Source organism: Drosophila persimilis, unplaced genomic scaffold, assembly GCF_003286085.1.
Source record: "Drosophila persimilis strain 14011-0111.01,24,50 unplaced genomic scaffold, DperRS2 tig00000002-arrow-pilon, whole genome shotgun sequence".
Lineage (NCBI taxonomy): Eukaryota > Metazoa > Arthropoda > Insecta > Diptera > Drosophilidae > Drosophila > Drosophila persimilis.
Genome location: NW_020825289.1, coordinates 7,078,830 through 7,104,081, shown reverse-complemented (window position 1 = coordinate 7,104,081; position 25,252 = coordinate 7,078,830). Strand labels below are relative to the sequence as shown.

Here is a 25,252-nt window from a genome sequence, read left to right as displayed (position 1 = left end):
TTTGTTGTGCCTCCAGTGCCTTGGCATTTCCTTCCTCCTGTAGAGTGGAGGACATTTGTTTGTCCAAAAAGTCGGGTGCATCCCATGGCTGGTTAACCATCTGACCGAAGATGAGGTAGATTATGTTGCCCACAAAGAAGATGACGGCAGAAATGATGAATACCACCTGCCACTGGACGCGATCGTGCTGCAAATATCAGAACCAAGATTATAATCAGGTGAACCACGTAGGGATCATATAGGGATCAGGACTTACATCATCCGTTACGATAACAGCTAAACTTTCCAAGAGCACTACAAACCCTTCCAAGCTAAAGCACATACGATGGCATGGTTTTCCCTTATCGAAGTCACATTTTTTGGGACCCCTAGTGGATAAACTGAAATGTCAATTTAATTGAACACCCATCGATCTTGTTCTCGCCCGACCCATACGTCAATCGCATGGGCATTAAACACGTTCAATACTTCTGATAGCTCCAGCAATAATCTATGTTAGATAATGAAATTTCTATGGACTTATGTCGAACTGCCATTGCCCTTCTTCATCAAAGCTTCATCAAAATTGACACGGAAATAGGTTTATATTTGATTTATTTGTACTTTTTATGTCTAAACTTATCAATTAGTTTTGAATATTCTGAGAAATTCTGTGCTTATATGACCACGGACCAGCCGATAATGATTTTCTTTTGGAACATTATTCCTTCGAAATTTGTAGGCGCACCATCTCATCTTGTGGTTATCTCTACTTTCTCGCTTTGTTGTGCCTCCAGTGCCTTGGCATTTCCTTCCTCCTGTAGAGTGGAGGACATTTGTTTGTCCAAAAAGTCGGGTGCATCCCATGGCTGGTTAACCATCTGACCGAAGATGAGGTAGATTATGTTGCCCACAAAGAAGATGACGGCAGAAATGATGAATACCACCTGCCACTGGACGCGATCGTGCTGCAAATATCAGAACCAAGATTATAATCAGGTGAACCACGTAGGGATCATATAGGGATCAGGACTTACATCATCCGTTACGATAACGCCAACCAAGAGGGGCGTTAGAATGGGCACAACGTTGCCCGCCGTATTGACGATACCCATGAGGATGCCAGCATGGTTGGGCGACAGATCGATTGTGTTGATCGTGCTGCCGATGGTGCTTCCGGCATTGATACCCACATTGGCGCACATCAAGACAACGGCCAGGGTCTTCTGCTCGCTGTCCAGGAATCCGATGCCGATCAAAATTATGGCGGGAATAAAGAATGATATGGAATTGATCGTCTTGCGGATCCCTGTGATGGTCATGATTCCTCCTGTTAGTAGGATGTCCGCAATGATCACATACACAAAGGCCATCACCCAGGAGGTCAAGTAGGGAAGTGCCGAGAAGTTGGCATTATTCTTCATGTCCATCAGCAGGACACCGTTCATGTAGGAGGGCATCTCCGTCTGCAGCGTGGAATAGCCCCAGGACTGGCAACAGCGCGTGACCATCAGGGCCCAGAACGGAACCGAGCTCCAGATGGCTCCCCAGGGAACCGGGATTGGCCCCTTCGCCTTCAAGTCCTCCGCCTCCTTCGTGCGACTGGAGTTGATCGAGGTCTCAATGTAGTTTAGCTCTTCGTCGCTGATGTACTTGGATTCCCGAGGCGTGTTGGCGCCGAAGATCAGCCAGATGATGCACCAGGCCACGCCAACGGCACTCGAAATGTAAAAGATGCCGGGCCAACCCATGCTAGAGGCGGCAATCTGGCCACTGGCAAACATCGCCAGCAGAGTGCCACAGTCGAGACCCGTATTGGCCAGGGCGCCCAGACGATTGCGCTCGTTTACGGGACTCCAGTTGGCGAGGTGGGCGTGGATGCAGGGGAATAAAAAGCCCTGGAACAGGCCCATCGCCACACGAATGACGCAATAGGCCTGCCAGCCGCCCCAGGAGATGCACCAAGGCGGCAGCAGGGACAGCAGAGCCGATCCAATAGTCGACACGAACATGGTCATCCTCGCACCAAAGCGACGACAGAGCCAGCCACCGAGGAACTGTGTCATGATGTAGCCCCAGAAGAAGCTGGACAGGATATACGAGCGCTGCTTTCCATCCCAATCATATTCCTGGAGGAAAAATAGTAAAGGCTAATGCTCAGAACAGAGATGCGGCAGACTTACAGGGAAATTGGGATTGGTGCTTTCGGAATTCGTCATGGCCACAATTGCCACGCCAGCATTAAACTTGGCCATATAGTTGACCACGATCGACAGGAAGAGCAGAAAGGTCTGCACATGCCGTTGGCCAATTGCGGGACCTGAGAAATTGTCAAAAAGTCTGTTTAATGCCAGTCACTCAACTAGATACACTTCATTAAGTAGCATTCATTAGCTCCAAGTAATCCAATAACTTTTTCCAGTTTGTACATGTTCAGCACTTAGTTTTATTACTGTCTCAAGCGTTTCCACTTTTGGCAATTCATTTCGAGTTTATGGTTCCATTTAAATCAAAATTTAAAATTAGTTTACGGCCTGATAAAGTTTTACAATGACTTGACTTTCACAAAATCGATCATGCTATCGTTTCCATATAGCTTTCAGCTTGGAGTATCCTTTTAGAATGTCTACTAACCCGTATTCGTTTCAGCCGTCATATTTAATTTGTTCCGCACACGTCCAGGATCGAGAAGCAACTCAATTTGCAACCGACTTTTAGCTTACTTTACACCTTCTGCGTGCTCTGTTTTTAGTGGTACTAATCGCAGTCTGAAGTGACAACCGCGTTATGGAGAGTAAATCAGAGCACTTGACAAACACGATATCGATAACGAAGCCAGAAGTCATGCCCACAGCGAGATAGGGAGTACAAGTGATAGGAATTTCATGGTTCTCAATGAATGAGAGGGTACCACGATTTTAATCCGGATGCGTAGATCTACACCGCACCGATAGCGATCGAAAGGGAAAGGCCCCCCCCTTTATGAAGCATCAAATACTCTGCCGGACCTCTTGTCGCTGTCATGCGCTTAATCAAGAGACAGTTTGAGCTCTGGAGAGCCCCGGGGCTTACGTGTAATCTTATCGCTGACCATGTCAATTATCTGGACCGTGTTTACCCCTTGGACCTATCGGATCTGTGCACACCCAACACATGCTTCACACGATCCAACCTCCAAAATATATCGTCCGTCGGGGCACGAGCCGATAGCGAAGCGCTTTAATCAATCAAGGCGCCGTGCTCCAGCATGAGTGGGGTTTCTGAAACCCCTTCAGGTGTTCGATACGAGTATATTTCTTTTATTGCACTATAATGCTTACAGTATTCTATACATATTGCTTGACTCGAGTTGCAACCAGAGAACGATCTTTAGCGACTCTCCTCCTCCTCTTCCTGAAGTCGCAGTATGTCCGCTTTGTTGATGAAATAATAACTTGGCTGCCGGCCCTTCAGGTCTTTGGCGGTGCGCTTGGCCCCGTTCTGAATCAGTATCCGACTGACGCTCTCCAGTGAGTTGGTGCCCATGGCGTAGTGCAGAACAGTGCGTTCCAGCTGGTGGTTAAAACAAGTAGAATCATTGAATAAACCTTAAAGTAGGACGCACTTACATTATCTGTGATCTTCAGTGCCTCGGGACAGAGTTTCACCAAGTGCTGAACCATTTCCTCGGACTCCTTCAGCACTGCTATGTGCAGAGCGGTTCGACCTGCGAATCAAAAGAATCGAATCAGAAGTGGTTCCTCTTTAGGGGGAATCGTTGGCGGTACCGTAGTAGTTCTTGGTTTTGATCAACCACTTGGCATTGGAGACGGCGGTTAGCTCCCTCACTCTCTCCATATTGTTCTCCCTGATCATTTGGTGGAGCTCCTCGCGGGTCTCCTCCAGTCCACGCAGTTTTTCCAAGAACTTGCCCAGGGCTTCGTGCTGTCGGGTGGCAACCACATCCCCAATGGACTGCCCGCTCTCATCCTCAATGTCCAGGATGTGATCGTAGCCCTGCAATGCCAGTTGATCAAAGGGTTCCACTTGGCCTGAAAAAAGAGTTAAATGTATATATGGATGTATTCTGATCTCAATGCAATGGTTTGGCGACCGATCCTACCGATGGCAGCCTGGGCCAGGATATAGCGATCGATCTCTGCGGCATTGTTGGGCTGATTGGCCTGAAGGGAAACATCGCGAGCGGTGCGATATAGCTCATCCCGGTAGCTGATATCGACGCCAGACTCCTCGATGAGGGTGTACAGTGCGCCGCGGCGATGGGATCGGGCGCAGGCAAAGTGCAACATGCTCTGGCCATGCTCGTCCCGTTCCTCCATATGCTGGACGGTCAGAATATCCTCCTCTTCGGCCAGCGATCGGGCATCTAGCTCGATGAGATCAGCATTGCCTATGCCATTGCGACTGCCAACCAGCATCGGATTAGATTTGACCATGGCATTGGAGGTGGAAGTGCCCGTGTGGACTTCCACTTCGGTGATGGGCTTCCGTTCGCCCATGAAGTGCTGCAGATAGCCGGTGAGATAGGCCACGGGATCCTTGGGCCGTTTGTTAGCGATCTCGGTGAGAGCCCTGATCAGGGGATCGGCCAGAGCTTAAATAATGTATACATGTTATCGGTGGACTCCATTCCGTATTCCTTAATACTCACAGTCTGCCAGATATTTTCCCTGTTCCGTCTTGAAGATGGGATTGGCCTGAAAGCTCATGGACTGCGCCTGACCTGCACAGAGAACATACAGCATTAGTAATTCTCTCCATCTCAGGGATCGGAGGTATCACACTCATGGGATAGAGTCCCAGGAAATCTATACTATACACAAAGCGAGAGGAGCAGGATGTTTGTGGGGAGGTAACAAACGAAGATGCGGATGCCGATGGTGGAACTCAAAGAAACATTGCAAATCATATTGAAATCGGAACAAGATCACATTCCCGGGACGTATGTACGTAGGTGTAAACTCAAATCAGAACTTACGATTACGGAATTTGGAATATGTGCGGCGTACGAAGAAGCTCAGCGTAAGCGGAGGAGTAGGTGGATATTGATGGCAATGCTGGGCACACAAGAGTCAAGAATCGATCAAGTTAGGATCTATATAAGTATGTTTCTAAGATAACAGTAGGTACGGGTACGAGTACGAGCATGTATGTTATGTACATTGGGGGTATGGGGACCTATCCCATCACATCCCATCCTATTCGCCGGAGGCTCAATTGCGATCCACAATGCTGTTCTTCTTGCGCTTGAAGATCTTCACCAGCATGGTGGCAATGTGCTTGGAGTTTGTCAGCGACATGTCCTTCTCGAGGGACAGTATATTGGTTACGGCGGTGCAATAGTCCTGGAACAGCACATACTCCACAATGCCCATGCTCTGCATATTGATGAGCCGCACCGTGAGCTTGGACAGGCGGTTCGTCACCATGCTGAGCCCTCGCACGGCGCACAGGTGCCTTAGGTTGTCCATCTCCTTCATCAGATTGGGCAGCTTCACGATCGTCGTCATTTTGAGGCCTGTGCCCAGGAAGGCTGGCCTAGATTGCAAATATCCGAGCAGATAGCTCTCCTTAAAGTGCAGCTGCGTCTCCAGATAGGTCACGGCTCGTCCCACCCGCGTATAGGCCGCTCCCATATCGCCCGGATCCTTGCTGCTCGTCGTCGAGATCACGCGCAAATGCTCCTGGCAGTTCAGCCACACGGCCATGTTGTGGGCGGAATTAACAAAGACGCCCCGGCCATAGGGCCAGAGGGCACCATTAAATGCTGTCGACTCGGCTGCCTGCACCAGGTCTTTGGTGTCCAGCAGGGATATCATCAGACCCAAACTGCTGAGCATTAGGGTCACCTCCGAGTCGGGCTCGAGCAGCTCCGTGAGGGTATAGTAATTGCCGGACTCCGTCTCCCCAATGGCATCCGCAAAGCTGGTCGTGAATATCTTGCCCATCATGAGGCGCTCGGCCTGCTCCAACTGGCCAATGGTCAGGTTCAGGGGAAGCTCCAGCTGGTCGAGATTGCGCGAGGCCTCCACAATGCAACGCGTGACCAGAATTGACTCATCGTCGTAGACGAAGGCGGCCGTGTTCAGTCGATCCCCGTTCTCCATGGGAAAGTAGGCGAGACGCGGCTGCGGCTTAAAGTCGGCATCGATGCATAGGCAGTGCATGTCCTTGAGCAGCGGCACCAGGAACTCCTGGAAAACCACAAATACATCATAGTCCGGCGCGATAATGCCACAGTTGATGTCCTCCTCCAGGTGGCGGGCCTTCGAGGTCTTGCGCATCGCCGGCCACAGAACATCGAAGAGATTGTGGTCGAGTCGCGTCTGGCGGCGCTTGATCTTTTCGTAGACGGCACGCTTGAGGAAGCGGCTCAGGAAGCTGGTCACCGACAGCTGCAGCGATGAGGCGCTCAGTGGCTTCCTGTGCGACAGGGCCGAGGCCGTGCTGGCGCTCAAAAGCTTTCCCGATTCCGCTATCACGTTGTAACAGCGCTCCAGAGTGCGTGAGATCTCACCATCCTGCAGCTCTCGCCGGGCACTGTGCAGATCGTCGGGAACTGCGGCGTTGGGTGTAATTTTTGGATTTGATGATTATCATTTTACACAGCACACACACACACACAGCGGGATGATGAACACCAAAGCATGTACAGAGACACAGATACTGATACACGGAAACGAGCACGAATGAGGGAGTTTGCCAAATGGGTGCTGAAGAAAAGGCGACGGTGCTTCAAGTGCTTTCTGTGGATAAATAAACCCCGAATGTATGGTGTTTGTGTGTGATATGTGTTACATACCAAATAAGTCATCAATATTGCCAATGATTTCATTGAAAAATTCACGATTTCCCTCCATTATGAGAACGAGTACTTTGCTTGCAGCGCAACTGAGAATCAGGTACGACTACGCGGACGAGTGTTTGACTGACTATTGAGCGAAGGACAACGTGTGCTGCACGGTGCGACTGAAAATCGATGACTGAATGCTCGGCCAGGGCACGGGCCAAGTCCATGCCACTCTGGGGGGTACAGTACACACCCTCTTTTCATATATTTGACATGGCAAGCAAACGTATTTAATTATTTTGGTTTACTTTACTTGGTGGGTGTCTCTGCCCCTTTTTGTTTTTGTGGGGGGTACTCGTAATTCAAATGAAACCGAACGAAAAGCCGCACAAAAGCAAAGAAAAATGAGTAAGCTTTCCCGATACTATTTCGAGTGGAGTGGTTTGTGCTATCATGGTATGACTCTTGTGACTGGTCTTGAGCTGGAACAGCTGCAGGTGGACACACAGGTCAGGTCAGGTGCTGTGCCAGCCCTCTTGTCCTACCTTGATCGTTGAGCAACTGATTCTCGAGCTCCTCGGCCCCAAAGAGATTGAGCAGCTCGGTGTAGTTGAGGATATCCTTCGCCTTCTCCTTGTCCAAATAGAACTCGGCCGTGTGGCCCAGCTGCGTGCAACGTTGTGGTTGTAATGGCATTTTAAATATTAATAAATTTAGTTTGGGTTTATCATAAATTTATGGCATATTGAGGCGGCACACAGACACAGACATGGTGACATGAAAATGGGAGTACCCTGCGCCTTGGCCCACTTTGAATTGGATTTCGAACACAGTTTTATTTGAAATTTGCCGATGAGACGCCCCCCCCCCCCCCCAACAGTTGCTTTCGTTCCCAGTTCTATTACTATTTCAAGAATGTATTTCTAATCTGGCTGTCAGGAATTCTCCCTCCAATTAGGGATAATTGATAAATTGCCACCGAAAAAGTGGTTATTCTGTATTTCCCCCCGCTTTCCCTTCACTCACCTTGTCCAGTGCCTTGGAATTGCCGCCCAGCTGGGATAACATGTTGTAGAAATGGCCATTGTCCTTAATCGTGGCTGCATAGTGAAGCGGCGTGCGTCCGTCATTATCCGTAATTGTCATGGTCTCCGGAAAACGCGAAGCCAAATACCGAACGATGTCTGCACACAAAAAAAGTCAAGCGAAAAAGCCAATCGAAATAGGGAATTTAAGCGGAAGGAGAGTATACCCAACACCCACCCGTGTGTCCAAAGAGCACGGCCACGTGCAGGGCCGTGGAGCCATTGGGGGATATGTCGTCCTTTGCAATGGCAAACTTCCGGCGATCCAGTGCCTGCTGCAGCGCCAGCAAACTGCCGTCACGTGCCGCATCGTGCACGCGATGGATTTTCTCCTGTCAGAACAGCATATGAACCGTGCCTTAATTAGTGGCTACTCCTTCCGACCATCCCCCCACATCCTTCCGCTTACCATGTAGCTGGGCACGTTGTTGAGAAAGGCTTGTATTTCCGCCTCCTTGGACTTGAGATTCAACAGACTAGCGCCCTCGCCATTCAGCACGATCTCGGCCAGCTGCTCAAGGTCCCCCGATTCGATGATCTGCTTCATGCGTGCCTCCTGCGAAGGGAGAGGCAATACCAGTCAATTAGGGATTGCTAGACAGACATTCATTCAGTGCGTAATCGAAAGCGTAATTGTTCGGTGTGCCAGAATAGAAACGATGACAGAAATGGTTAGCAAATAAAAGATGAAACCCAAAAGACAAGCCTGGTGAGACAGCAACAGAGAGAGAGAGAAACAGAGATTGAAAGATAGGAAAGGATAGCATCGTATACTTCATCAATTGCAGTTTGAGACTGAACTGTATAATCCTCAGGTGCGCCCTGCACAAAGCCCTCGATGGCCATGGCCGATGTCAGGGATTCGCTGCCATCCTTGTCAGGTCCCGTTTCCGGTTCAGTTGGTGGTTCTCCTCCTATCGACTGCGACTCCTCCAGGGGCTGGCTGTCCTTTGTAACTGGCGCTATCACATCCTGTACAAAGGGTTTTTTGAGTTTTACTTGGCCAACTGTCGTTTGTCGATTATCGCTAAAAAGTGCAGGTGACATGACAACACTCACAAACAGGACACAAACAGGTAGAAAGGGACTACGTTTTTACAAGGACTAAGTGCCACTACAGAATGACAATGCCAGCGCTGTTGACCCATTAAATAATTGACAAAGTAAATAGATATGTATGTCCATAGGTAAATAGAAATCTACGGCACGTATACGTAATGTTACGCATACGCCATGTTTTCGAAACAAATTGCACCTACACTTTCATTACTTTTATTGAAATGCAGCACCTCCTATCATTTTCATGCCTTCTAACCCCTAACCTCTAGGGAAAACTTGATTATCCTTAACAAATCGTTCGTGGGGGACTGCAGAAAATCGTTGCAACGTTGCACCAACTGGAATGTGTATATATAGCAATTTGATATATACCATATGTAGATATACATATATCATATATCATCTATCTAATGCCTGCAACTGCAAATGTTTTGACGTTTGCATGTTCCTTTGCCATTTGGACTCTGGCCTGGCTGCCGCTCTGACAGTTGAGGAGCTCTGGCTCTGAGGCTGGTGCGCGGCTATCGTCTTTCCGTCTCCACATGTCAGTGAAAGCGCTATGGGAGTGAGTGCATTATTATAAAGTATATCTGTGGGTAAACAGCTGCTGATTTTCGCCAATCGATAGTGCCGCAAATCGGGGGCAGGGCAGACACTGGCATTGATTTGATCTAAGGAACTGGAATGAATACGAGTATACGAATGGATGGTACACAAAACGAACTGAAACCGAAACTTAAATGAAAATCGAAACTGAAAGGGAAACGGAAACACAATACATGGGAATTGGGGGCTTATTTCTCTTTTTGGAGTGGGAGGTGGGGTGCAATGGAAACGATAACCAAAAGACACAAGTTGCAGGTTTTGCATTCCATTTTTAATTGGTTACTGTAATCGTTTATGGTTTAATATTAATTTTTTTACTTCCAGTTGCTTTTACAAAATATATTGGTATATATAAAGAGTCTATGTATAGCTGCATAAAGAAGTAAAAAGTCTGGTTATATAATTATATAAGCTGATTGCTACTGTTATTCTTTCTTGGATTGCGGCTGCAGTTGTTGCTGTTGCTGTTGCTGTGGCTGTGGCTCTTGCTGTTGTTTCTGCTGTTATTTTTTGGTGTGGAAAACAATTAGAATGAATGGAATTTGGGTGCCTGCTGCATTTGATTGATTGATTGATTGGTTGTTAGATAGTTAGTTTGCTTTCATTTTACAGTTCACAGTTGAGTTTGAAGATTTGGAAAAAGTGGTTTGAGCGGTTGAATGGCACACACAATACAAACTACAAAAAAACGTTGCACGTTGGACAACTAGAGCACGCCAAAGTGTACCTCATCATCGTCATCGTTCTCATCATTCTCTACATTATCCTGATCCTGTATCTCCTTCTCCTCAGTCATTGGTTCCACTGGCTCCTCCAACTTGATGATCTTTTCCTCTTCAACTGCCGCCTCTGGCACTTCCTCTTCTGCTTCCATCTCTGGCTCCGCCTCTTCAGTCTTTTCGTTAACTTCTGGCTCACTCTCTGTGGCAGGCTGCTCCTCCTCCTTCTGTTCCACATCATTACTCTCTGCGACATTTTCATCGTGGTTTTCCTGCTCATCATTCAATTCCTCGCTTGCAGCAGACTCCTGTTCCTTCGGTTCCTCCTGTTTTTCTTGATCCTCCTCTCCACCCTGGCCACCTTCTCCTTCTTTACCGCCGCTTATAGCTCTTGCAATATTCTGTAAAAGTAAACAATTGTCGACTGATTGCTTTCCGAGTGATTCAAAGGATTGTTTTACTACGATCTCAGCCTTCGATTCATTGTATGTACAGCAGAGAAGTACTTAAGAGGTCTAAACAAAAAGCGCATAGATATAGAGTGGTGAAGGGGAAAGCGAGAGCCGACAATGGCTTACTTTCACAGAGCCCTCACCCCGCCTGTGTCACCAAAGCAAATCCGAGTGCAACACAGAGAAAGCTTTTGGAGGAGTGCAAGCAAAGACCAACGAAAGCAAACGAAAGACGCAATCCACAAGCAAAAAGGCAACACTTACCTCCGCCTCACTGTCTTCGGTGTCGCCTTCGATATCGCCATTAATGTGGCCATTGTTGAATGTGGCCGGCGTTTCCGGTCTGCGCTGCAATGGCGATACTTCCGGCGGAACCGGTACCGGATCTACATCCGCATCCAAATCCGCTTTGGACAAATCCTCTTCGTCATCATTGGCACTTGTACTGCGGTTTCAAAATGCAAAAAATGTTCTCTCAAAGCAATGCCCCACAAAGAACGCACAAAAATCAAACAAAAACTGAATCCAGCGCAGCCAAAACTTAGCCTAATCCCTGTCTCTGTCTGCCCTTAGATGCTGCACCACCCACTCACCCATCGTTTGTGTCCAGCTCCGAAGTGTTCTCGATGCTGTCGTCCAGCGATTTACGTCCATTCACAGCCGGTGTCATTTTAATGTCCAATTTCTGTGGAATAAACAGATAGATGGTGTAGGGATTCCCCACAAGCTGCTGCCTACGCCCTCCCCGACTTACCTTGCTGCCCGCATCGCCTCCGGCACTATTCTCGCCACTCTCATTGCTCAAGGCCTCCCAGTCAGTGATGCTCTCGGGGGAGACGCGCGGTGCCTCCGGGACATAGACGAGGAAAGCCCGCTCGATTTCGTGCGGCTTGTGGCGGTAGTACGAGGCTGTCTTCATTTTCTGAAATTGCCCCAATGAATCATTTTAATTGCTCGGTTGATTGCCATCCCCCACTCACATAGTCGAGGGCCTCCTCGTCACAACCCGCCTGGGTGAGCAGGGTATAGCAGCGCATGTTGTTTTTGGCACTGGCAGCCCAATGAAGCGGCGTCTTGCCGGTGATGTCCATCTCGTGGGCGCCCTCCGGCCAGAGACCGACCAGATACTCCAGGATCTTGGTGTGGCCCAGGCCGGCGGCCTTGTGGATGACATTCAGTCCATTGCCGTCCTTGCAGGTCACCAAGGCAGCGGGCACGGGAGGCTCCAGCTGCGCCTGCACTGTTTCCAAATTGTTCTCGATCACCGCCTGATGCAGATCCTTAATGGCATTCTGTGGACTCATTTGGTAAAAGAGGCAGTGGGATTTTCAGTGCATTGCCTTACCATAACATGTGGCACGGCGGCAAGGAAACGCTTGACACGCCCATTATTGCTGGCCTGCTGGCACAAGCGATGTCCTTGGCCCGCCCACAGAATGCGTGTCAGTTTGCCAATGTCCTTTTCGTGCATCCAGATACGAATGGTGGATAGCTTTACCGAGAAATCTATTAGCCAAAAAAGTGGGAAATTGAAAACGTAGAAATTAATTTCACAAGCGCCACCGCCCCTTTCCCGACGCCACCTCCAACCCCAATCCCAATCCCAACCCATTCGCTATGATCGCCCTTAAGCGATTTCCATTTCATTGGCACCCTCTTCGTTCGTGTTTGCATGCAATTTGCCAAAAAAGCAAACGAACTGAAAACTAAATTAAAACGAATACGAAAATAAAATGCAATAAATGTTCAAGTTGTGTGACTCGCGACCTGCACTCGGCAGTTCGCTTAAAGTGGCATTATACGAAAAACTCAAGACAATTTCCGCTGGAGAAAGTTTTCGCCAACTTGAAATGCGCCAAGGTCATCGGAGAACTTTTAAGTGGAAAGTCTGCCCCTTGAACCGCCCAGAGTCGGGTTTTTCAAGAGTTGCAATGTGCCAATACCACTGAATCATTGATGTTATTGATGGGAGAAAATGACATCTGGCTGTGGAGGATCCCCCAATCCCAATAACACAATACGCACCATCGTTGTTGCGACGCTTGTTTCCATTCAGGCCGCCTGTTTGTCCGTTCATCGGCATTACTGTAAGTGGACCAAACATTTTCGTTGATTTCAAAGTGAATTATTGAAACAGTAATATATTTATTGTATATAGAATGATGAAATATAGACTGACTATGTGGTCTATTTGGCAGTGGAAAAGTCATAGCCTACTCTCTCCTTTATCCCATACTTTCCTTAGTTGTTCGTCCTACTATCAGAGTCGTTCTATTTTATTTGCGTCTGGCCCGCTTGAGCCGCGTTGGCAAACTAATTCCTGGCCACGTCGCAAGGTGTTGAATTTGTGTTGTGGTCAAGGAGAGTGCAGACCGCTACACAGTCGACGAAGAAAGGGAAGTAGTCGGAATAATTGCGTCCTGTTCGCGCTCTTACAACTCCTGCTATGAATAAATAACCTTTTGTTCCCTTTGTGTGGCGTGTGTTACGAGTGAGTATATAAAGCACAAATAAAACATTTTCATTAGCCCATCGATGGGTTCTTCTTGTGGGTGGCGAAGGCACTATGCAAATATGTGGAAATACTCTGAATTTCCGTTTGACCGACACTTGCTAGACATTTTTCGTAGCACAAAATATACAGGGAAAATATTTTCACGGAGTTTTGGGTTTTCCAAATGCACAAGTTCCGAGTCTCTTTATAATTTCCAATGGAATTCTATGTTTTACTGAAGTTTTAAGAAAGCTTAAGCTAAAGAAATGATTCATGCACAGTACGTTAAAATTCACTTCAGACCTTCTTCGTCAAGGTAATCCTTGAAAAACTCTAGTGCAAATCTCTCCTCCAGTGAAATTATTTCCCAGAACACCACCTAGTTCCTTCGAGTCTACCTTTGACCAAACAAGCACACATATCTGATATGTCAAGGTCTCCTTAGTCTATTCCTGGTGTGTTGCTCGTACTCCTACACCTGAGGAACATTCCTTGAACGCTTTGTGTTTCGTTTTTGTGTGACATGTAAATTAGTTGAATGGAATGAATCATTAGAAGGGCTCCCTAGCACATACTGATGAGGTTGAGTGGCAATAAAAACTGCTCGAAAGTGCCACGAAAACGGAAATGGCGCATTAGTGTTTGCCACTTAATGTGGCACTCACTCCCTGTCTTCCTTCAACCCCCTGAACAATGTAACTTGTTGAGCGGACACCCTTTTTATGGCACGCAATATGCAAATTTTGGCCAAGACCCCTTCCTTCTGGCAGCCTGCGTGTTATCACCACAATTTCCCACAATTATAAAGAATGAATGTGAATATTTATTCGTTGAAACACTCACCTTTGGGTGGCGATGAATGGTAATATAGGCCTTGGAATCTTCTCCGACGCTTCGGCGGCATCGCCAATTTATGTTTTTTTTATTGCAGAGTCTCTGTACACGTCGTAGCACTCTTAGAGTCCACGACTCTTCACATTTCCCCAATCGCGATTCATTTAGCACTGCGGTTTGACTCACTTCACACTTGGCACTGGAAAAGCTGTGGAAAACCTTACTTAAAGCGCGAAGCGCGGAGTCGACCGTTGTCCTGGTAGGTTAAACGACGTCTGAGTTGACAAATGCACACGCTCAGATGGCCGACTGGACAACGTAGTCCCTAGCCCTAACACCATTCCACGTGCTCCTTCTCATCCTACGCCTTGGTCCTTGCGTGTGTGCATACCCAATGACGGGGGCGGTGGATGGAGGCGGTGTGGTCTCACATTTGTGATTTTTATTATGTTTTATTTATTTAGTTTACCAAAAGCCGCACAGCGCCCCGAATGCATTCAACTCGTGTGACGTTGAATGCACAGGACGTTGCCTACTTATTGGGGCCGACTGCAGACCCCAGGACCAGGGCAGATATATAAAATGGGAGAGCGATGAAAACACACCAATTAGCCGCGCGAATCGATTTTCTGATTTGGAAGGGGTTTACGAGTATTATTGAAATTGGAGCAGAACCCAGAGAGGGGTGAATTTATGAAAGAACTAGCCGAACAGGTCACAAAGTCCTGCCCCAAGGTCCTTGCGACCACCTACGCGAAGAGGAAGACACGCTGCTGCTCGATGGATGAGTAACGCTATTCCAGTGGCGTGCGGTCAAATTTTAAGACCCACTTGACACAGTTTCGTCCAGAGAGAAGTGCGTGCGTATCCCTTTGAAGGCCTTTCCATTCCCCCCAAAACAGAACGGTTGACCCAATTTTGGATAGATCTGCTGGGGGTACGTGGGGTACGGGGCCACCGTAAATGTCACTACCAATTAGGGAAACTACCGCCATGTGGCTTCTCTGATTAGGATTTATGGCAACCACTTTGATTGCACTTCCGCGACTGTCAGCGTAAACGATCTATGCATTATTCATTCCGGAGCCCAGGGGTTTCCTTCTACATTGAGTGGCGAGCTGTCAAGGGGGGGTGTCGGGTGCATTGAACTTGACAGAGACGTGCATGACCCTGCCACTGGTCAGTGCACGGCCAACAGCTCAAGAGTCCAAGAACCCAAGAACCCAAGAACCTCTATTGCATTTCTCACTCGAACGTAATCACATCTACTTTGCATACACTACACTTTCCGCTTCCGATTCTGACTCGCTGCTTTCCGCTCTTCTGTTTTCTGTTTTCCGTTTACTGGTTTTTGTTTTTTTGGGTATTTTTGTTGTTCCGTTTTCCTTTCGATACGATTTGCACGACGCGCGCTTTCCTTGCAGACTGCGGCATATTCAGCGTTTCGTAGGTGTTTTATCTAATTTTTCCCTACACGCACACCAATGAATTTTATCCACTTTCACTCTCTCCCTCTCCCTTTCTCTCCCACTCTCCTTCTCTAGGTGTGGGTGTATCTGTGTGGGGGTATCGAGTATTGGTAATTGCTGCCATCGCTTGCATGCGAACGCCGAAAAAAAACCCCCTCAAATAAACCAAACCGATGGGAACTCGCGAGAGTGGGCTGAGGGCACAGAAACACTTATCTAAAATGGAAAGTAAAGGATTATGGGAGGGAGCGAATGGTGGCTATCAAATATGAAATATATCTACAAATATTTGAGGTCTTTTGACTGAAATGAATGGAAACTTTTCTACACCAAAATGTCAATCCTTTAGATATTGATAATTCCGAACTTAAAATTAACTCTAAGACACACTAAGATCTGCAATTGCATCTCTACTCGTCCATCGTTTAAGAAGTAATTCGTATATATTTCTCAGGCAGTTTGCAGACAGCCTTAAGCGTAAGTCTAGCTTAATACTTAGGAGACTAAGGGGAATCCTGGCAAGGAATAGGCTATCAGCTTTTGCTACTCAGTTCGTCTGCGGAGACGTGAATGGGATGGGTGAATTCGATGTGGTCCGTCGAGGCATCTGAAAAGGGCACAGATTAATAGAGAGGGAGGATTCATAGTAATCAACCACTCACCAAGATGTCCTCGTTCAAAGTAATTTGGAGACGCAGACCCCGGGTGCAGACTTCGCTTCCGGCGCGAAACATTCGACTCGCGACGGGTCCGGAGCAGGGCCAGGCTGATGTGAGACTTCTCCAGCGGCAGGTTGTCGTCGCCAAACTCCAGGCACTTGCCGTAAACGCAAAAGCGCTTGCTCACCTGCGAACAGCGCGTGCCCAGGGGAAAGTGTCCGTTCTTGCCGTTCACCAGGTAATACCTGTACTTGATGAGCTCGTCCTGGCAGCCGACGCGACAGCTGCGATCGGGTTCGTCCATGCTGGCCGAGATCTGGGCCCCGTGTCCGGACAGGCCGCGCACCTTCATCCGGTAGTTGGCGCAGGTCTGCTCCGCATACTCCGCTGCTGTCTGGAGGCGCTCGCAGGGCTTGACGCGATGTGTACAGAGCTGGAAGCTCTCCTCCCGCGTGACCCTCGACCTCACCGCCTGGATGCCCTTTGAGTCGGCCATACAGTTGGAGTGGCAACCCGACTTGATCTCCCACTCTGTCTCCGCCGAGGAACTGCGATCGATGGCGATCAGCGAGGCAGAGGCTGGTGGGGGGGCTGCCCTCTGTGGCTGCTCCTCTCTGGGTGGATACTTGTGGTACGATTCGTAGGACTTCCTTTTATGCGGCTGCTGCTGCTGGGGTCTGATATGGTTATCCTGCCCATAAAAGCTGCGCACGGCCACTTCTACTCGGAGAAAAAGAAAATCAGCGCGACTTTAGAAAGGAGACAAAGATATCCAATACCATTCTCAAAGCGATTTCTGGGCGTGACTCCCTCCTGCCTCTCCGCATAGCGCTTGTGCGTCGTCTGCTGCAGCCTGCTCTCCTCTTCCGCAGAGTCCCTTGCCCTCGACTGGCAGAAGGTCGGGTCCATTCTGAAGAAGTTGTTCGTGGAATTGTCGCACGAGAAGCGCTCGCAACGCCCCGAAATGCAGTAGGCAATGTCCCCCGCGTTGTGCTGCTTGGACTGGCAGGTGGTGCCGTCCGGAAAGGTCCAGCGACGCGACTTGGTCGCATTGGTTTTGGTGCGGCAGAACACCTTGCAGGAGTCCTCAAAGGTGGAGCTCACCTGCTGGCCCTCGCCCGTGAGCTCTCCGTCCAGCTTTTTGGCCTGCATGCACACCTGAGAGGCGAAGTTGGCGATTGTCTGGACCGGCACACTGTAGCACTGCTTGGCAATGCAGCTCTCGAAACGCCGGTCCTGGCCCATGCACCGCTGCCGGTAGTTGAGGCAGCTGCGGTTGAAGGTCCGCAGTCCGGTGCTGCCTTCGCGCAGCCGGTTCGAGGGTCCGTAGAGGCATCCCGAGTCACATTTGCTTGCCTCGCCCCACGCACTCCAGTTGGTGACTCCCGGCAGCTCGTTGCCATCCAACGGCTTGGGGTGCTCGCTCAACAGTGGACCGATCCTGTTGGACTCCATGAAGCTGGCCTTCTCATAGCTCGGCTTGTGCGGCCACTGCCTGTAGGAGGCCAAGGCGGTCTCCTGCGACGAGCGAGCCACACAAGACCCACCGCGGCACCACTAAAAAAAACCACAGGGATGAATGGTTGTCCATTGCAATCTCTTCCATTCTTACCATTTTCTCGCCGCACTCGGTTCCCTCCAGCGCCGGATGTGAGGTCCAGGGCAGCCCATCCTGCCGACAGTGCAGATCCCGGCAGATCTCCGCTTTACTCTGGGTGCTGGAGCGCATGAAGTTCTTTCCAAATCGCAGCATACACTGCTGATTGGCATCGAAGCGTTCGCCGGGGGGAATCCCACCCGCAGAATGGTCCAAGTGATCCATAAACTGTCCCCGATCGAAGAGGCACTCGGCCTGGGGCTCTCTAAATGGATTAATATTTAAACTCGTTCGGAGATTTATGCTCTTCAAGGACTTACAATAAGAAATCCTCCAGATAGGTGCGGGAGCACTTGGACCAGGTGACCTTTCCACTGCCCAACTTTGGCGACATGATGTGCATGGTGGGATCGCAGCTATTCTCCTTGGTGTCATGCCGCATTCCCAGACTGCAAAGGAGTTCAATTTCGTTAGAATAACTCTTAAGAGGGTTTGTTGAGAGGACCACTCACTTGTGTCCGATTTCATGGGCTACCACAAAGACGCTCTCAAAGTGCTTGGCCTCGTTGATGGTGCAGGAGGAGACGGCCGTGCACATACCGGCCACGGGTGCCAGACCCACGACCTGGCTATTGGCCTTGCCATCTTTGGTGATCGTCCGCAGGTCGAGGCCGGTGAGGATGAGGGCATGATCGTAGTGCAGGGGATGCGAGTCCGAGAAGGGATTCAGCTTCTCCTGCCACATGCAAAAGCTGTTCAGGTAGTCGTCCACGTCGCTGGAGCGCGACAGGCCGGAGGGATCCCAGGATTTCCAGATCTCCAGACGCTTCAGCACAAAGTTAATGCGCCGCCCGAGCGTGGGGTGGTGGTAGAGCAGCTGCACCCCATTAATCATGGCCAGGACGAAGCTGATCATCTTGCTCTCTGTGTTGGCGGGGAAGTTCCGCTGCATGTGGGCGAACAGATCTCTGTCCACGAAGATGGCCGTCTCGATGAACAGCTCCTCGGGCACTGACCAGCGGCGTGGCGGCGGGCCAATGAAACGACGACGTCGTCGATGCTTCTGATGATTTTTTAGATTCGGTTTCAGATTCCTTTTCTGGTTCTCGAGCTGGCTCATCTCATGATGATGATGTCGCGGCTGGAAGCGCAGTCGTAGCGGGGACTGTGACTGGGCTCGGAGTCTCGGCTTCGGTTCGTTGAATTCCTCTGCATCTGGCTCGAACTGCAGCTGGCTGTCTAACGGATCCACTGCCCCCAACCGACTGAAATTGTTCCTATCCAAGCGGGCCTGGTAGAGTACATGGTTACCCGATCCGAAGCGAGCGGGTAGAGGATGGATCACAAAGTCGCTGGCATTCTGCTGGAACACGCCACGCTGCCAGAGGGAGGAAAAAAAGAGCGTTGATGTCTGTCTGGGATTTGGATCAGCCTGTCACACTCACCGCATTACCCGTCTCGCAGAGGTCGAGGGCCGCCGCCGGACTCCGGTAGAAGCAGCTCTCCAGACGCTTCAACAACTGCGGCGAATGCTCCACGAATTGCGTCCCGTTGGCGGTGCGACGGATGAAGATGAAGGCATTGTCGATCAGCTGCGGCGCCTGCTGCAGCTGCAGTCTGGCCTCCACTCCATCCCCTTCCCCATTTCCATCGGAGCTATCGGCGTCTGTCGAATGCATTTGAATTAATTAAACTTTTCGCATAATGACCGCAACTGGAGCAGCACGAGCTCTGCTCAGCAGCTGTGTCTGTGTCTGTGTCCATGTGTGATGTGGGATGCATTTTATTTGGTTTTCGGATTTCAGTTTAATCATTTCTCACCTTGTGGCACTGGCATGCTGCGTCTATGGCGTCGTTTCACCGTGTTCTCCTCCAGCTCTTCATCCTCCTGCTTCAGGTGCACCAGCTTGAAATCGGGCGCTGAAATAAAGAATGCCCCACACATGAATCAATACAAACAACTGCGCAGATTTCCGCGACCACCCAAGGCCCCATTCCTCATGACCCATTCCCCCCACTCCCAGTTGCAGTCTGCCACCTGCTGCCTGCACTGGAGACTGTAGTTCAAGTTTAGCATTCATCGATTGCACTGTTTGTCTGGGCTAGCCGATTTAATGATATGTTGCAGTGCCTCAAAACTGTCAGTGGGTTTATGGGTTACGCTCCCCCAAAGCTGTCAGTGGGTTATGGGTTACGCTCCCTCAGAGCTGTCAGTGGGTTCTGGTTTAGACCTCACCCACTGCCAGCACCCAAGTGGGTCATAGTTAAGAATCTTTACAATCTACTTGGCCTAAGGAACTATGGAAATATCTATTGTTACGGATAGCACTTACCTTCTTCAGCGGATTGTGTGCCAAAGATCAGGGCCCGCTCATGATCCATCAAGTGCCCCAGCAGTGTGTTCTCATCCAGCTACGGAAGGGAAGAGTGGAGGAAAAAGAAAGGAGAACGAATATTATGGCAAACCGAAAGAGCAATGAAAAATGTTTAATATGCAAAGCGGAAAGTGTAACAAAGGCAACAAACCGTAAAAACAAACCGAAAAACAGAGCAAAGGGTAAGGGACTACTCAAGATTACCCCAAAAAACAAAAATAAAACCAAAATACTTTCACTCAGACAATGGAAAATTTGTACCAAAAGAAGAGCCCCAATTAGACATTTCCAACAGCTGTTCGTTGGGGTCACCATCAGGTGGCGGTGACCACCGACAGTCCGTAAACTGTTGGTGCAACACAAAAATTTGTATATCGTACATGGTACACCAAACTGTATAGTCCGAGTATCTATCCAAATGTCGGATATATCTTCTCCACATATTGTTTGTGCGATTATTTAATTTAATTTGTTGTAACAGTTTTCATTTGGCTTTACGAGTATTCGGTTTTATTGTGGAAAAGCGCGTTGGTGCCTGGCGGAGCGTGAAGAGCGTTTCGGTATTTTGGATTGAAACTCCGCCTACGGCGGCGAGGAGAAGGTGTTACAAATTGTTGTAGTCGCTGGTGTTTCTGCTGGCAAATGTTTATAATCAGCACTGTAATGCTGTGCGAAAGAGGCGTGGCTGGTAGTTAAAGCTAATAATATTTGAGGAATAGTTTCGGGGCAACAGATTACTGGGGATCTCCCAGATATATAGAGCATTATTTTGGATCTGTTTTTGGTTACATTTCAAAAGGCGATCGATATATTGACACAAAGTTTCTGAAGACCCTTTAAAAGAGTTGAACCTTCTTAAATTTCCCCTAGTCTTGGTCGTTTTCCCCATATAGACCTGTACCCTTTTTTGTTCCTGCCTCGAACCCATCTCTTACCTCACTCCCTGGCCAATTTTGTTGCCTGAACTTTATCAAAGACAAACAATGTTCAATGAAATGGACACTAATTGGCTACAAGGGCAACGGCATAATAGGTCCAAATCAACATGAAAGAGCCGATTCAGATTGCCGGAAAAGCCCAAAAGCCAAACAAACAGCAACAATACCAAATGACAGCCGCAGCAGACAGGGAAACTGTGGAAAATGCATCGCTCACGGAGCTCATGGAGTAATCGCTCTCAAACAAACTGATTATGTGATGAAATTTTGCGTGACCCATAGCCAGAATGGGCAAAAATAAAAGGCAAATGGAAAAGCGGAAAGCCAGACAAAATAGTGGAAAAATAGCGAAAACTAGAAAACAAACAAATGAAAATTATATCATAGAAAATTGTCTTCAAAGCAATTTGGCGACAGAGGAGTATGGACAACCAACAGAGGAAGATCTGTAGAGAGTACAATCACATAACCATGAGCGTAACCAAGCGAAAGGTTCTCAAGTGCGACCATATTCTATGTGTGTATGTGTCTATAGTAGTTTCTTATAAGGAAGGGTTAACAACTTGGATGGACTGACGATCTTCTGTCTAGTTTCTTGTTCTTTATTTCATTTTGGCAATATCTGAGAATTCCTCGTGGCCTAGACAGCTGCTACTGCTGTCCAGCCAGCTGCTGCGGCGATTATCCATGCGATTCCGGGTAATCATGTGATGTGCTGCATTCCTTTTGGCTGTCGCAGACCTCTCCAGCAGCCGTGGAGATGCTCCAACGCCTCAACTCAAATTATAGAGAAGACGTGGGGATTTCTTTTTTTTGAGACATGTGTAATTTGACAAGTTGTCGCCAATTTTATGTATGTTCTTTAGGTTGCCGGTGGCTCCAATTACCAAAACATTTGCCAACACCCAATTGGGCAGAGGTCATTAAACGCCTCGGATCTTGTTACTGTGCTATAAAGATACCCCTCGTTTCCACCACCCCTTGATGTTTTTTCAACATTTTATGCTTAGCTTTGCCAAACTATTGTTGAGTCAGAGAATAATTGACACTCTTTCGGAGGGAGGGTATACTTCTTTTGGCCAATATATCTTTTGGAATTTCTGTTCTATCAGCTGTAAGCTGTTCAACCAAACCTTTTATTAGATGACAATGAAATCTAATAAAATGCGACATAAATGTACATATATTATATATATATCATACATATGTATGTAGTTACCACCGTGGTAATCGATTTAAAAGAGTATCTGAAGCTTGGACAACCTCTATTTTTTTTTATTTTGTTCATGTGTAATTTTGTTGCCTTCAATGTTCTGTCAATGTGGCAGTTTTTTGTTCTTTTTTACATATATGATGATCACCTGTTCGAGTTATATGGGTTAATCGTATGATGTATGGCATATCGTACGACAGTAAGACAATGAAAATATTGATATCAATCACGACGACTCACCTCAATGCCATTCCACTGCAAGCTCCTCTTGCGGCGTAGCTCAATGTGGACGGAGGAGGGGGAGTGGGACTGGGTGGATGGTTGGGAGTCGTCATCATAGTTGTGGGGGCTAACAGGAGCGATTAGCAGCCACAAGGTGGTCAGACCTATTAAGATCCAAATATGACAGATCCATCGGCGATTAGATACCATTGCTGAGACAGTCTTAACGATGTAATTTTCGTTGTAATACTCTTTTGTACTTTGGGTAGCACTAATCACTCTATTGTTGGTGCAACAGGCGGTGGCAAGTGGCGAATGTTGCACAAATTGCAAATACAAATATTATTCCTTGGCTTTGCAGCCTAATTTCATAATTTTTTGCTGGTGATTCGCTTGGAGTTACATTTTCTTTTTGGTCTGCGAATAATTTCAACGGGGGAAAATTACAAATGGTTTCTTGAACGAGTGAAAAGTGAAGGCGCTTAGCGCTTCTCCTCTTTGTCTGCTCCAACTTTTACGGCAGTTAATTTAACTTTTTATGCACTAATTAATTGGCAAGGCATTGCATTACCCTCTCGCCGCTCCGCTCGTTCAGCGGGTGATTTGTATTTGGGGCACACTTGATTTCATGCACATTTTACATTGATTATTTTTTTATTTAGTTTGTTTCCTGAGTTCTTTGTGAAGTGATTACCACTCCAGATAAGGCATAAACCTCATAAAATGTACTCAACCCACGAGCTTGTTGATGGTACAAGGTCCTCCAGTATCAGTATTATTATCGATATCAGGGAACAAGCGCCACGTTCTGTTTTAAATATAATGCCTGTCTTTTGTTTTCACATTTAGACGCATTTATTTTGATTTAAACGCCAGAGCCAGAGCACAATTAAGCGCACACACACAGATCATAGTCTCTGAAGCATAACGCTCTTTCGTCCAAATGGTGTTTTATTTTATTGGTTATTTTTCATATGTATGTTTGTATATTTTCCATATGCAAATCACACTCACAACTGAAACGTTTATAAACAATTTGGCGGAGGTCAATGCGCACTCAATGGATCCGCCATCAGAGGTCCACAATATGAAGGATTTACCGTAGTGTTCTCAGCGATCGGGAATGAAAGAAATACTATGGGAGCGAGTTGTACGAGAGCGAGCCCCAACCGACCTTCCGCGACGGCTCCACTTTTGCGAATGAAATGTTCACAGAGCGCGGAAAACATGATGAGACAGGCACGATCATGAATCTTTTTGGTGTTGCTTTTTTCCCCGTTCTCGCTCCATACCCACACTCACAAACACATGCAGAAGTATGCTAATGAGCCAAAGCGCCGGAAGAATAGTAGAAGACCGTTAAGAAAAAGCAAAGGGCTAAAAAAAAACAAAAGAGCTGGCAAAAAAAAAAAACAGGCGGCAATTGTTTTTGTGGTCAAGTGCTTGAAAATGATGGAGCAGACGAAAACTTGACACTGATCATCACAGCAACAGGTCGGATAGCAAGATAGCAAGGCAAGAATTATGCTGCATTTCCGCCAAGCAGATTTGATGTTGTACAGGAAATCTTAAATCAGCGAATGCAAATACAAAGGTACAGAACAGAGCAACAAACAATCGGACAAGACGCCAATTGAAGTGATCAGATTTTAATTGATGCAATCAATGGCTGATGCAACAGCCTGTGGCAACGATAAATCACACACTGTCAGAACCACTAACAAGCCTTCAATCAAATCGATGGCTAAATTAACAAGCATACGAAGAAAATGCAAGCTCTTATCATTCACGAGCGTTAAAATTTAAATTTGATATCGATAGTCAGTTAGTTTGTTCTATCGTCTATCTATCGTCATCGATAGACAAATTGCAGAAGTAGGGGTATTCTTAAAAAAAAAAAATTGTTGTTTTCAGTAAAGATTTATTGGTCAATTACTTGGCATTTATATATTTTATGATGCTCTTTCGTATACAAGTTTGTAAAAAATAATCAAATCAATTATATCAATGCATGAATGGGGTAAAAGTACGTTTCAAGTCAGCTCGAAAAACAATTTTATTATTAATTAAATGAAAGAGGGTATATAATGGTATATTTTGTCAATTTCATCAATCTATTAAATTTTATTTTCAACTTTATATAGAAATCCAATAAAAGAAAGTATTTAGAATAAACCAGTTAAGTAGAAAATTGATTCCTTAATCGTATAAAATTATGTGGGCACGGCTAAATATTCTATATAGCTTGTAATATACGTCGGAATATCAAAAACGAGGAATATGTAATGTATGAGACCGTATATTTTGGTATTTATTTGAATCGGTTAGAATCGGTAATAGACGGTTCGCAGCAATGCACACATACCCTGGGGGAAATGGATGTTATAGAATTGTGAATATATTTGTCATCCCAGGCAAAAAAAATTTATTTTCAATATATTTTAATATTATTCAATATTATTTAATATTATTTTCAATATTTCAACGATATTTTAAAGCTTATTGTCTTCTTGTAGGGACCAAGAATAGGCATCAGGATCAAGATATATATACAAAACACTCATCATATACATGTCTTTATTAGTTACGTTTTATCTTCATATCAATATTTATACATTCATATAAAATTAACAAAATAGGGTATACAAATGCCTATACTACGGCTTACACGCAATATAGCGACTCTTTCTTTGTTGAACTTTTTCGTTAATAAAAGCAAGGATTAAAAAGTATCCAATCTTGTAGAAAATTTATTCATCAA

The 25,252-nt window shown here is 47.1% G+C and overlaps 3 protein-coding genes across 9 annotated transcripts; all 3 read right to left on the bottom strand.

The window, feature by feature from the left end:
* Nucleotides 1-577: 577 nt before the first annotated feature.
* On the bottom strand, nucleotides 578-2,668 carry LOC6590092 (putative inorganic phosphate cotransporter). Its single transcript, XM_026985883.1, has 4 exons — nucleotides 2,614-2,668; nucleotides 2,163-2,299; nucleotides 1,017-2,108; nucleotides 578-947 (listed from the first exon to the last, which is right to left on the bottom strand). Exons 1-4 carry the CDS (start codon nucleotides 2,633-2,635, stop codon nucleotides 732-734), a joined length of 1,467 nt encoding a protein of 488 aa, XP_026841684.1. The 5' UTR covers nucleotides 2,636-2,668; the 3' UTR covers nucleotides 578-731.
* Nucleotides 2,669-3,262: 594 nt separating this feature from the next.
* On the bottom strand, nucleotides 3,263-14,328 carry LOC6590088 (arginine kinase). 7 transcript variants are annotated; one of them, XM_026986641.1, is made up of 18 exons: nucleotides 14,028-14,271; nucleotides 12,716-12,775; nucleotides 12,036-12,196; nucleotides 11,671-11,982; nucleotides 11,445-11,612; nucleotides 11,284-11,375; nucleotides 10,955-11,135; nucleotides 10,247-10,639; nucleotides 8,629-8,826; nucleotides 8,264-8,410; nucleotides 8,033-8,186; nucleotides 7,796-7,953; nucleotides 7,315-7,435; nucleotides 4,631-4,702; nucleotides 4,082-4,573; nucleotides 3,747-4,010; nucleotides 3,588-3,685; nucleotides 3,263-3,531 (listed from the first exon to the last, which is right to left on the bottom strand). In XM_026986641.1, exons 1-18 carry the CDS (start codon nucleotides 14,086-14,088, stop codon nucleotides 3,349-3,351), a joined length of 3,315 nt encoding a protein of 1,104 aa, XP_026842442.1. In that variant the 5' UTR covers nucleotides 14,089-14,271; the 3' UTR covers nucleotides 3,263-3,348. The 7 variants fall into 7 exon arrangements, with proteins under 7 accessions (XP_026842442.1, XP_002016045.2, XP_026842440.1 ...); XM_026986639.1 differs by lacking the exons at nucleotides 3,263-3,531; nucleotides 3,588-3,685; nucleotides 3,747-4,010; nucleotides 4,082-4,573; nucleotides 4,631-4,702 and adding an exon at nucleotides 4,963-6,538 and having other exon boundaries at nucleotides 14,028-14,315; XM_026986640.1 differs by lacking the exons at nucleotides 3,263-3,531; nucleotides 3,588-3,685; nucleotides 3,747-4,010; nucleotides 4,082-4,573; nucleotides 4,631-4,702 and adding an exon at nucleotides 4,963-6,538 and having other exon boundaries at nucleotides 8,656-8,826; nucleotides 14,028-14,315.
* A 1,586-nt stretch (nucleotides 14,329-15,914) lies between these two features.
* Nucleotides 15,915-23,672, bottom strand: LOC6590087 (A disintegrin and metalloproteinase with thrombospondin motifs 16). The gene is made up of 11 exons (XM_002016005.2): nucleotides 23,506-23,672; nucleotides 22,510-22,908; nucleotides 20,077-20,155; nucleotides 19,565-19,663; nucleotides 19,189-19,409; nucleotides 18,256-19,121; nucleotides 18,064-18,192; nucleotides 17,759-18,008; nucleotides 16,926-17,703; nucleotides 16,150-16,866; nucleotides 15,915-16,094 (listed from the first exon to the last, which is right to left on the bottom strand). Exons 2-11 carry the CDS (start codon nucleotides 22,699-22,701, stop codon nucleotides 16,021-16,023), a joined length of 3,405 nt encoding a protein of 1,134 aa, XP_002016041.1. The 5' UTR covers nucleotides 22,702-22,908; nucleotides 23,506-23,672; the 3' UTR covers nucleotides 15,915-16,020.
* Between the last annotated feature and the right edge of the window lie 1,580 nt (nucleotides 23,673-25,252).